Source organism: Gigantopelta aegis, chromosome 9 (genome assembly GCF_016097555.1).
Source record: "Gigantopelta aegis isolate Gae_Host chromosome 9, Gae_host_genome, whole genome shotgun sequence".
In the NCBI taxonomy this organism is placed as follows: domain Eukaryota; kingdom Metazoa; phylum Mollusca; class Gastropoda; order Neomphalida; family Peltospiridae; genus Gigantopelta; species Gigantopelta aegis.
Window position 1 is genome coordinate 18356739 of NC_054707.1, and position 13910 is coordinate 18370648.

General features: G+C 37.4%; 1 protein-coding gene across 1 annotated transcript in view; it reads right to left on the reverse strand.

Annotated features, from left to right (window-relative positions):
- The window catches only part of LOC121380586 (putative sodium-coupled neutral amino acid transporter 11), a 136617-nt gene that overhangs the window by 17558 nt on the left and 105149 nt on the right, over positions 1-13910 (reverse strand). Inside the window, exon 6 of the mRNA XM_041509470.1 lies at positions 10276-10344. Coding sequence (XP_041365404.1) covers positions 10276-10344 — 69 coding nt within the window. The remainder of the gene's footprint in view (positions 1-10275; positions 10345-13910) is intronic.

A 13910-nucleotide genomic window follows, 5' to 3' on the forward strand; every position in this document is an offset into this window, starting at 1 on the left:
GAATGGGCTGATGTTTCACCTAAAATAAAGAACACAGAAGATGAACTGGCGATTCCCCAGCACAGAATGGGCTGATATTTCACAGATGATGAACTACCTATAAAATATCCCTACTGCTAATTGAAAACTTAATCGGGTTTCCTCTAAGACTACGATTAAAAACACTACCAAATGTTTATTTATTTCCATCAGTATAGACGGGTTTATTGGCCAGTGACGTCAAAGTAATGTGCGCGGCCATGTTTATAATCACGTGATCGGTCCGCCATTAAGGGAGTGAAATTCGCACAGTAATAACATGTGAAGGCATTGCATCTGGGTGCATTTTCAGTATTTATTACCATTTTAGTACATTTTGTGAAAGCAAAACCAGTATGTCGAATAATACAACCTCATTTAAAGATTGTAGATTCACATCAACGTTGGTGGAAGTGTATTAATCATTAAAAACATCAGTAATAAAGCATGTATATAGCCCATACACACGAACATAAAATCATAACAAATAATTTAAACTTATGCAAGCAAATATAATTTCCCTGGACACTTGTATAGCCTAATGTATTGAACATTAAAACAATATTTTAGCATCAGCGGACGAGGGTAAAAGATGACCCCACCACTCCCTCACCCCACCCCCCACCAGCCTAAGCTCCTGTTTTGTTTGTACTTGCCTTGGTCATCAAAGGGGTTCATTTTGTAATTAACTAGTATATAGAAAATTTTAAGACAAACCAGAAGTGCATTTTCGGGGTAATTTAGTGTTGTATATTGTGTATGATTAATCTAATTAAAAAAAATTTCAAGAAACAAAAGATAATTTTAAAAATATATATTATAATTATAAAATAATAACAAATAAATAAATTAATTATTTTTTATTTATTTATTTATTATTATTTATTAATTAATTAATAATAAAAATAATAAAATAAATAAAATAAAAAATAATTATTAAAAAAATTCGACGAAATGGGTGGGGTGCGATTTTCAGTGTGGCATGCATGCATGTTACATCAGTAAATTATTTATCATGTTATCGCACACATTTAACACCATAATAACTCGTATGTATATATATATATATAAAAAATGTAAAAAAAATAAAATTAAAATAAATAAGAGATAAATATTTGGCAGTGTTAAATGCGACCCACTTCAACCCCATGTGATCACATTGGAATATCCCAAAGCTAATAATAGTAACAGCTAAACGTTGACATCTACTCTAGATCTAAGGTCAGTCTATCTTTTTTCAAAATGGTACACCACGTTTTCTACAAACGTACATAATTGAAATACTTTTCTATATTTTAGGATGCATTCAGTAAAGTTTAACTTAATAACCATCAAAATTATTCACACTTATGTGTGTTTAATTTATTCGCTATGCTTTTGTATTTGCGTGTATAGGTGCTTTATTATATATGTGTTTAATCATTCACAGATTTCCACCGATATTGATATGAATATACAATCTTTATATGAGGTTGAATTATCCAAGAGACTGGTTTTGCTTTTGCAAAACGTTCCAAAAAAAGTAATAAAACTTGAAATTGCACCCAGCTGCAATGCCGTCACATGTTATTATTGCGTGAATTTCACTCCTTTAATGGCGGCCGTACGGTTACGCCATCTATCGACAATGTCATAAACTGCTGGGCAACAATCGGAAAAACCCGTCTATAGTTTAAGCACACTGTCCTGGGTACATATTTATGTTATGTGGATTAATTAGTTGGTTGTGAGAAAGAAGAGGGTCTAGTGATCTTACATCTTCTAACTGGGTTTGAACAAAAAAAAGTTTGTTTTATTTAACGACGCCGCTAGAGCACATTGATTTTTTATCTTATCATCGGCTATTGGACGTCAAACATATGGTCATTCTGACACTGTTTTTAGAGGAAACCCGCTGTCGCCACATAGGCTACTCTTTTTATGACAGGCAGCAAGGGATCTTTTATTTGCGCTTCCCACAGGCAGGATAGCACAAACCATGGCCTTTGTTGAACCAGTTATGGATCACTGGTCGGTGCAAGTGGTTTACACCTACCCATTGAGCCTTGTGGAGCACTCACTCAGGGTTTGGAGTCGGTATCTCGATTAAAAATCCCATGCCTCGACTGGGATCCGAACCCAGTACCTACCAGCCTGTAGACCGATGGCCTGCCACGACGCCACCGAGGCCGGTTAGGGTTTGAACAAGTACTGGTAGCACTCTGTATACCAAATAACATTGGGATGGGTCAAAGTTGGAGGTGCACCTTTCGCAACTTTTGGCAGTGCAGTTAAAACTCTCAGTCCTGCCATTAGTGATACATTTTACAAGTATTTGTTGTCCAAAAATATATAGTTTTATCTGTAAGCTATTTTATTTCATCCAGCACCATCAGGTCTAGTTTAAAGTTTGTTTTTGTTTAACAACACCACTAGAGCACATTGATTAATTAATCATCGGCTATTGGATGTCAAACATTTGGTCTTAGAGGAAGGAATATTTTATTTAACGACGCACCCAACACATTTTATTTACGGTTATATGGCGTCAGACATATGGTTAAGGATCAGACAGATATTGAGAGAGGAAACCTGCTGTCGTCACTTCATGGGCTACTCTTTTCAATTAGTAGCAAGGGATCTTTTATATGCACCATCCCACAGACAGGATAGCACATACCACAGCCTTTAATATACCAGTCGTGGTGCATTGGCTAGAACGAGAAATAGCCCATTGGGCTCACTGATGGGGATCGATCCCAAACAGACTGCATCAAGCAAACTCTTTATCACTGGGCTACGTCCACCCCTTAATATTCTATTTCTTATAGACCAACCTAATCAGCCGATCAATGGCTATAACCACTATGTTACCAAGGTGGATGGTACAAAATAAACAGATTCTAGATAAATTAAGAATTCTCAAGTGTTTTCTATTACCTCAGGTCAAGTTACTCTATAAATATATCTGTATCAATGTTCCATTATTGGTGACAGTATTCTGGGCAGAAATATTGTGGGTGTAAGTTTCAAGTGGATTAAATTTAGAATTTAGTTTAAAAAACAAACAAACAAAAAACACATCATGACAAGAGTTAATGTTGTAGGTGTAAGTTTCAAGTGAACTAAATTTGGAATTTAGTTAAAAAAACAACAACAAAAAAACATGATGACAATAGGGGAAAAGACTAAAGCCAAATGAAAAAGAATTGATTGCTTAGCAAAACAGTTACGTTTCACCTACACAAACCGTATTATTTGTTCAAAATTAATCTTGTTATACTTCCAGATAAAACTGAGAACAAGTGATTCAACATTTGGAGTTCATCAAAGGAATTCATTGGTGTGGGAATGAATGCTGAAGGGCAACAAGCAGATTGCTAAAGTACTTAACCATCACAAGCTTGACTGCTTTCAGTTTCTGTCAACATTTTCAAGCTGGTGATGCTCATTACAACTTGTAATCCCAACCTCTAGGCAGACGACTTCCATTAAAAAGTAATTAACAATGCAATTGTGTCTGCTTTGAGAACAATCAAAGATTTAATGTGCTGCAGTTACCTCCAGGTATAACACTGAAATTATCTACCGGCCTCGGTGGCGCAGTGGTTAAGCCATCGGACTACAGGCTGGTAGGTACAGGGTTCGCAGCCCCGTACCGGCTCCCACCCAGAGCGAGTTTTAACAACTCATTGGGTAGGTGTAAGACCACTACACCCTCTTCTCTCTCACTAACCTCTAACCAACTAACAACTAACCCTCTGTCCTAGACAGACAGCCCAGATAGCTGAGGTGTGTGTGCCCAGGACAGCGTGCTTGAACCTTAATTGGATATAAGCACGAAAATAAGTTGAAATGAAATGAATTGAAATTATCTATGGAAGGCATGTATACGAGGTTCAGTGGTGTGGTGGTTGAATAAGCCATCGGACATCAGGCTGAAAGGTACCGGGTTCACTGTCCTGGCTGGGCACACACCTTAGCTATCTGGGCTCTGTCTGTCCAGGTTAGTGGGTTAGTCATTAGTTTGTTAGTGGTTATATCAGAGAAATCCACAGGGCTCGAAACTCACCAAAAAATAAGGTGGCCCAAAAAATAATAATGCATGTTGGCAAATTATGGTAAGCGAACCACGAGCAAGATTTTAATGTGCAATACAAACAATAATAGTGGCTCTTATGCTATAGCTCTAAAGAAGACAATATTATTTGGGCAACAAACACCATTATTTTTTAAATATTTAAGTCGCCCAAACAGTCGCCAGGCCACAGGTCGTTTTGAGCCCTGAGTCAGTGTAGTTGCCTTACAGATACGGACTAAGTTGTTAAACTCACTCTGGGTGGGAGCTGGTACTGAGGTGCTTAACCACTACACCACTGAGGTCGGTTTCCATTAACAGGGCTCGAACTTAAGAATTTGTGACCCAGTCAATTTTTTTTCTCTTAATTGTCATAGGTGAAACTGCAATTCTAGTCTGCCCATGGCAAATGGTTTTAAAAAGTGACAATTAAACATGACTGAAAGGTTATATTCTTGTATGTAGACATATTTCAAATGTATAAATGTTAAATACTGGCAGATAATGTACACAATTTTGCTGTTATTGAGGAGTTTTATCGTCCGCAGCAATATTTATCCAGTGGCACAGAAAAGAAATGTTTTATTTAAGGACGCACTCAACACATTTTATTTACGGTTATATGGCGTCAGACATATGGTTAAGGACAACACAGATTTTGAGAGGAAACCCGCTGTTACCACTTCATGGGCTACTCTTTCCGATTAGCAGCAAGGGATATTTTATTTGCACTTCCCACAGGCAGGATAGCATAAACCATGGCCTTTGTTGAACCAGTTATGGACCACTGGTCGGTGCAAGTGGTTTACACCTACCCACTGAGCCTTGCAGAGCACTCACTCAGGGTTTGGAGTTTGTATCTGGATTAAAAATCTCATGCCTCGACTGGGATCCAAACCAATTACCTACCAGCCTGTAGACTGATGGTCTAACCGGTAGAAGTGCCATCAGTGACCTACAGCCATTTATATCTCAATGACGGCAATTGTTAAGTTTGAGGCCTGCATTAATAGCAAATACTTTTGTATATATACTTTTCCACAAACAGGACAGCACACACCATGGCCTTTGATATACAAGTCATGGGGAACTGGTTGGTATGGGCAGTGGTGTAGGAAGGTGCCAAAAAATGGGGGGCCCCACACTTTTATATTTACACACTTTTACACTATTATAGAGCAAACAAAGCAAAATATCTGAAAAGTGGGGGACACATGCCCTTCTTGCCCCCTCCCCCCCCCCCCTCCACCGCTTCCTACGCCAGTGGGTATGGGGATGGGGAAAACTATCAGATAATGGTTCCACCGAGGGGGTTTGATCCTTCAACTCAAACACCTCAGGTGAGTGCTCTTCCTGATCCATGTCCAGAACAGATTGAGACAGTTGCAGCACATTAAATCTTTCATTAATTGTTCTCAAAGTAGACACAATTCCATTGTTAATTATGTTAATTACTTTTAATGAAAGTTGTCTGCCTAGAGGTTGGGATTATAACTTGTAATGCGCATTACCAGCTTGAAAATGTTGACAGAAACAGAAAGCATGTAATACATAATTTATTTCTAAATTATGACTGAACCCTCAGGTGCAATACTGCAGCTAGAACCCAATTAATATCAACGATATTCCATGCGCGCATGTTTTATTAACAACTACAATCATGATGATTAAATATTTCATGCCAATGAATACCAAAGTGAGAGAGCTATATGTATATGCATATTGGTCTTAGTGGTGCAGTGGTTAATTAAGCCATCGGACTACAGGCTGTTAGGTACAGGGTTCACAGCTCGGTACCGGCTCCAACCCATAGCGAGTCCTTAAAGGCTCAGTGGGCAGGTGTAAGGCCACTACACCCTCTTCTCTCTCTCTAACAACTAACCAACTGTCCTGGACAGACAGCCCAGATAGCTGAAGTGTGTGACCAGGACAGTGTGCTTGAACCTTAATTGGATATATCGACCGGCCTCGTGGCATTGTGGTTAGGCCATCGGTCTACAGGCTGGTAGGTACTGGGTTCGGATCCCAGTCGAGGCTCAAGGTGTAAACCACTTGCACCGACCAGTGATCCATAACTGGTTCAACAAAGGCCATAGTTTGTGCTATCCTGCCTGTGGGAAGCGCAAATAAAAGATCCCTTGCTGCTAATCGGAAAGAGTAGCCCATGTAGTGACAACAGCGGGTTTCCTCTCAAAATCTGTGTGGTCCGTAATCATATGTCTGACGCCATATAACCATAACTAAAATGTGTTGAGTGCCTTGTTAAATAAAACATTTCTTTCTTTCTTTAATTGGATATAAGCACAAAAATAGTAGCTCACATATGTTATATACCAGATGGAAGTTGAACCCATCCACAAAAGTGCAGGGCATAAGTGGGTAGGAATCATGTCCGTAAATAAAATGTGTTGAGTGCATCATTTAAAAACCCACTTCATTTGTCTGACCATGTTGGCCGTAACATTATAAAGGCTTATAAAGTTTGTTTTGTTTAACGACACCACTAGAGCTCATTGATATATTAATCATCGGCTATTGGATGTCAAACATTTGGTAATTTTGACATATAGTCTTAGAGAGGAAACCTGCTACGTTTTCCATTAGTAGCAAGGAATCTTTTATATGCACCATCCCACAGACAAGATGGCACATACTATGGCCTTTGATATACCAGTTGTGGTGCACTGGCTGGAACAAGAAATAGCCCAATGGGTCCATCGACGGGGATCGATCTCAGACCAACCATGCATGAAGCGAGTGCTTTACCACTGGGCTATTTGCCGCCCTCATTACTATAGTTACATGCCAATTCATCAGTTCCCTCTTGATGCAAATGGACTATAGATTAAAATCAATTCGGAACCACAGTTATTGCCAATACTGAAAAATCAGTCTGACAGTTGTTGTTGGGATTTTTAGCTGCTTTTTTTCAGTTTTATTTTTTATTCTGAATCTTTTCACACTTGACTGAATCCGTTTTTAATATCAGAACTAATAGGATTACACTGACATTTAGATCTGTCTTCACTTCATTAAATATCAACAACTTTCTTTAGAAAATCAATAAACACAAAATAATGTTAGTCGGTTAAACCACTTTTAAATTAGAAAGGGAAATATAACAAATCTTATTTTACACAATTATGTTTTTAATGGACCAAATCTTTTCAAATGTAAACAAAATAGACAAAAACAAATTAAGGATAAAACTATTTTACAAAACAATTATGTTTTTAATAGACCAAATCTTTTCAAATGTAAACAAAATAGACAAAAACAAATTAAAGATAAAACTATTTTACAAAACAATTATGTTTTAATGGACCAAATCTTTTCAAGTGTAAACAAAATAGACAAAAACAAATTAAGGATAGAACTATTTTACAAAACAATTATATTTTTAATGGACTAAATCTTTTCAAGTGTAAACAAAATATATATTAAAAAATTATGAATATTAAGCTGTATTATTAAAGTGTATATGTTACTGCCAGCATACGTGTTGAAGGTATTGCAAATATTAGAAAAGGTTTCAAATTTTCATTATTATTCATACTTACATACATGTAGTACTAACACTTTACAATTTATGAAAACGTAAAAAAATTAATAAGGTTTGAGAGAGAGAGAGAGAGAGAGAGAGAGAGAGAGAGAGAGAGAGAGAGAGAGAGAGAGAGAGAGAGAGAGAGAGAGAGAGAGAGAGAGAGAGAGAGAGAGAGAGAGAGAGAGAGAGAGTACTTTTTTAACATGCCCCTATACCATTAAAGTTTTGGGCATGTCCATCCCGGGCCCGATCTCTGGATAGCCAGTGGTCTGTTCTGGTCCGGGACAGAGGTTTTTAATGAGAGAAATCGAACGTATACAATGGAGGACTGCAATATCTAGGTCTGTCCATGTGCTGGTGTACTACATACATCCGGCAAGGGGAGACAATTCTGCAGTGGAGGTTATGAATCAGGGTCATATAGCATTGTTGTTATGCTAGCACATTAAGTTGAATAAGACTAAAACTAAATTTTGAAAATCAAATTGAAAATTTAAAACAAATGGATCATCCCCTCCATGGTTGGAACAAGAAAAAAATCCCTTGTCCATAGACAGTTATTGAATCTATAACCCACAACACATTTTGATCACACATGACTTCTAAACATTGTTTCAGTAAAATCTGACCTGTAACACAGTGATAGAAATAAGCAGAATTTTTCAATAGTCCATCGGACAAACACATCTAGAAATCGACTTGTCCGACAATATTTTCACTTGTCCAAATAAACAGTTTGTTTTATTTAAGGACCAGGACAATGTTTTTCATTGCTCAAAAAGGAAACTTGATTGGACAGTTTTACTTGTCCACTGGACAACCACCAAGGTACATTTTTGTTTGTCCGAGCAGATTTTCACTTGTCAGGACAAACGGACAAGTGCTTATTTCGAACACTGTAACACATGCAATAATCTTTTGCACTGTGGATCTTTTGTACATTTATGAAAACTACAAAAAACCCACATTTGGCTAGGATTCATAAAAAAAAAAATCATCCGCAAACTGTGTGAATCGGTAAAGCTGCATTTTCTCGCATAAGTTGCAGATGATTTCTTTTTGTTCATACCCAGATGAACTTAGAAGAAATAACAGACAATACTTATAAATTAAATTTGAATCATACATGCTAATAACAACACTAAAAGTTCATACTTATTTCGAATTATTTTTGGTCTAAACAATAACGCTCGGTAAGACAACTTACCTACATAAAATGACATCATCAGATATGACGTTCTCAGACAACGTAATTTTTACGTTCATCGAGAAATGAACAAAATCCCGTTGCTACGTCTGAACCAATAAGATGACGTTATATTGCAATGAATGTAATGGAAATTTAATTATTACACATTGGTTTGTACATGTAGCTATATACTCATCTTTTGTTTTTGCTCTAAATGGTTGTTTAAAATATAAAGTTCAAGAAAATGCCACGACATTAACATTTTATAAATGAAGATGTATATGTATGTATATATGTGTATATGTGTGTGTCTGTATGTGTATATGTGTGTGTCTGTCTATGTGTATATGTGTATGTCTGTGTGTGTGTCTGTGTGTGTGTGTGTGTGTGTGTGTGTGTGTGTGTGTGTGTGTGTCTGTCTATGTATGTGTGTGTCTGTGTGCGTGTCTGTCTATGTGTGTATGTGTGTATGTGTGTGTCGGTCTATGTGTGTCTGTATGTCTGTATGTGTGTATGTGTGTGTGTGTATGCATGTGTGTGTATGCATGTGTGTGTATGCATGTGTGTGTATGCATGTGTGTATGTATGTGTGTGTGTATGCATGTGTGTGTATGTATGTGTATGTGTATGTGTGTGTGTATGTATGTGTGTGTATGTGTATGTGTGTGTGTGTATGTGTGTGTGTGTATGTGTGTGTGTGTATGTGTGTGTGTGTGTATGTGTGTGTATGTGTATGTGTATGTGTATGTGTATGTGTGTATGTGTATGTGTATGTGTATGTGTGTGTGTATATCTGTGTGTATGTGTGTATGTGTATCTGTGTGTGTGTATGTGTGTATGTGTGTGTGTGTGTATGTGTGTATGTGTGTATGTGTGTATCTTTGTGTGTGTATCTGTGTGTGTGTATCTGTGTGTGTATCTGTGTGTGTGTGTATCTGTGTGTGTATGTGTGTGTATCTGTGTGTGTGTGTGTATGTGTGTGTGTGTATGTGTATCTGTGTGTGTATGTGAATGTGTGTGTATGTGTATGTGTGTATGTGTATATGTGTGTGCATGTGTGTGTGTATGTGTATGTGTATCTGTGTGTGTCTGTGTGTCTGTGTGTGTCTGTGTGTGTCTGTGTGTGTCTGTGTGTGTGTGTGTGTGTGTGTGTATCTGTGTGTATCTGTGTGTATGTGTATGTGTATGTGTATGTGTCTCTGTCTGTCTGTCTGTGTCTGTGTCTGTGTCTGTGTCTGTGTCTGTGTCTGTGTCTGTGTCTCTCTCTCTCTCTCAGTAACAGAGAGAGAGAGAGAGAGAGCGAGCGAGAGAGCGAGAGAGAGAGAGATAGAGATAGAGATAGAGATAGAGATAGAGATAGAGATAGAGATAGAGATAGAGATAGATAGAGAGATAGGGAGAGAGATAGGGAGAGAGATAGGGAGAGAGATAGGCCTTTAATGAATTTTGTTGAGTCAATTTAATTACCTTCTCCACCACACCAGAGAACAAATTTTGTAACTGTATCACCAATGATCACATTATAGCTCACCATGGCTGAAATGAAAAAATAAAATTATTACAGGGTGCTCCGTACAAATCACAAAGAAAGAAATGTTTTATTTAATGATGCACTCAACACATTTTATTTACAGTTATATGGCATTAGACATATGGTTAAGAACCACACAGATATTGAGAGAGGAAACCCACTGTCGCCACTTCATGGGCTACTCTTTTTTTATTAGCAGCAAGGGATCTTTTATATGCACCATCCAACAGATAGGGTAGTACATACATTGGCCTTTGATATACCAGTCGTGGTGCTGTACAAATAATAAATGCATGAATTCACATATTTATATACTGAACAATATATAAGAATCATGAATATTAATAACGGTTAAAAACAACAATATATCGTTTGTGTGGTTTTAGTGTTTACACAAACAATTTGTTTTCAGTAGTTCAGATATAAATGAAAATGTTAATGGGCCACAGTATAATCAAATGAGAATCTAATATGAATGATTTCTGTAGCTTTTCTTAATCAAATTTCTTATCATAAATACACCCCCACAAAAAAAAACCCACAACAGTTGTATGCTAGGACCAACTTAAAAGTTGCCATTTAGTGATTTACATTTCAGCACACTACCCCATCGGTTCCAGGGGTGGCACAGTGTAAAAAATAGTACATGGTACTGTGCTAGCTTGCCAGACTTTCCTTTCAAATTCACCTGTGATGGACATTTTCACAGATACAACAAATATAACCCACACAAAAAGTGTCATCATCTCATCAACTTTGGTGAAAACGGTGCCTCTTTTGAGAACATTTTTATTGCAAGTTCCAGTCTGTGGTTGGCACAATGAAGAATGAGGAACCACTTCCTGTTGTCGTGCACTTGCGTATGTGTACAAGTCCCTCTGATAGCTAGAGCCCATATTAACACTGGCACCATCGGCACAAACAGAAATCATAGTAGATATAAATTTCTCTGTGTCGATCTCATAGTCAGTCAGGAAAGAGAGTCGAATGCTTTTTTAATACAGGCAGCATCTTCTCCATAATCGTCCACATGTCGACACATAAGAAGAATTTCGACCAGTATGCCATGATCTTGTGCATGTAGCAACATGATCAAAGGGAATGTGCAACTATGTTACTAAACTTTTTCAAGACTTTTTAAAGACATGCCGACTTTGTATCACTGCGGTGCCGACTTTGTATCACTGCGGTGCCGACTTTGTATCAACTGTGATGCTGATTTCAAATGAATACATTGTATCTTCCTCACATGACAATGTAGGCATATTTTCTTCTAAAAACAGTAATACATTTTGTTTTTAGATTTTCAGACTAACAATTACAGCTATTGCACGAACGATCTGTTGATTATGATGATATTGGTTTTGCGCAGCCGACAGATGAACAACAAAATTGTCTTTGCCAAATTTTTATGCCCTTTTAATTTAAGGGGGGGGGGGGGTATTTATTTAAAATTATTTGGTTCAAATCCCATTAAATTTGGTGTTTATTCAAATTTTCGATGTCATGTGAACAATTTAGGCCGTGTTTGGCAGTCTAAGTAATTTGATCATGAAAACATATAGTTAAATATTGCGTTTCTTTAGTTGTTCAGTATAGAACCAAAAAAAAAGTTTATCAGTTCTGCTGCAAGTTTATCAGTTTATCAGAAATGGGTTTGTACCGGTGAAAAAGAAAAGAAAAAAAAAGTAGGCGTTTCTTTGATTGACACTTGTACAGAATAATGACCACTACATGTAGTTTTCCTTCCCAAATACCCTTTGTTAAAAACAGCTGTAGCCTTAATGTAATATCACAGAATCAAGTCTTAAGATAAAATAATACTATCTGAATAAAAACATAGACGTATAAACACATTGCAGTGAAGCTATGTTCACTCAAAACAAAAACTATGCTGACAAGAGGTGACAGTAAACAGCTCACCTTTCACAGTTGCCGATTTTATTTAAATTACAGCATTTTTGTATTTGAAAAAACATTAAATAATAATATTTAATTATTGTTTAAATAAACCATTCAAATAAAAACTTTGTTTTCTTCTTCTTTTTTTTAGTGCTACTGAATGGCTACTAAAAGGTAAAACTTAATACCAAACTATTTTGAGTGAAGGTGCAGCAAATAAACAACACTACAATTTGTTTATGTTAAGTAAGGTGATGAGGGATTGGTGAATTTTATAAATTTACTGTTAATGCTTTCATAAATAGTAAAAACAAAGCACATTGTGTTTGTCTGTCCATCTGTCTGTCTCTCCATCTCTCTTTGTCTATCGCTTTCTGTCAGTCACTCTCTCTGTCTGTCTCTCTGTCTATCTCTATATCTATATCTGTCTCTCTCTCATTGGCTATTGGAGGTCAAACTCTCTGTGTCTGTCTGCCTCTCTCTGTCGGTCTCTCTGTCTCTCTGTCTGTCTGTCTCTCTGTCTGTCTGTTTCTCTGTCTGTCTCTCTGTCTGTCTGTTCTCTGTCTGTTTCTCTGTCAGTCACTCTGTCTGTCTGTCTGTCTGTCTGTCTCTCTGTCTCTATATCTATATCCGTCTCTCTCTCATTGGCTATTGGAGGTCAAAGTCTGTGTCTGTGTCTGGGTCTGTCTGCCTCTCTCTCTGTCTGTTTCTCTGTCTGTCTGTTTCTCTGTCAGTCACTCTGTCTGTCTGTCTGTCTCTCTCTGTCTCTATAGCTATATCTGTCTCCCTCTCATTGGCTATTGGAGGTCAAACTCTTTGTCTGTTTCTGGGTCTGTCTGCCTCTCTCTGTCCGTCTGTCTCTCCATCCGTCTCTCTGTCTGTCTGTCTGTCTCTCTGTCCATCTATCTATATCTATCTATCTATATCTCTCTCTCTCCATCTATCTATATCTCTCTCTCTCCATCTTCCTCTCTCTCTGTGTTTCTCTCTCCGTATACTTTTGTGTGCATCATTAAACATCCTTTCATTTTCATTTCATGTACATTTATCACAATGCCACATACACATGACACACAGCTATCTGTAGGTGACCACACACACTACAGTAATTTCACTTCTCAATATAATTAGTCCTACGCATGCACATTTCATACCACGGAAGTATACTGCGTGGGCAGTTTCCGATTTCTTATCAAGTCCGATGTGATTGCAATTACATTCAAGGCCAGCTTCTATTTTCATATTACATTTCTATCTGTATGTGGCATTTTCACGTTAATGAAATCTGTTCTGCTAATCTCCCAGATTAATCCCGTCTTTGTGGCACGATGCCATTTGATAATTTGGTTTAATACGACTATGTGATTTTAATACCAATGACCACAGTTTAAGCTTTAAATAACTTTCATTACATGGAAGAGAGACGGGACTTAGGCCAGTGGTAATGCGCTCACTTGATGCGCAATGGGTTTGGACCTATTGGGCTATTTCTCATTCCAGTCAGTGCACCATGACTGGTATATCAAAGGCTTGGTATGTGCTATCCTGTCAGTAGGAGAGTGCATATAAAAGATCCCTTGCTGCAGTATGTGCAAATGTGGCGGGTTTCCTCTGATGACTATATGTCAAAATTACCAAATGTTTGACATCCAATAGCCGATGATCAACA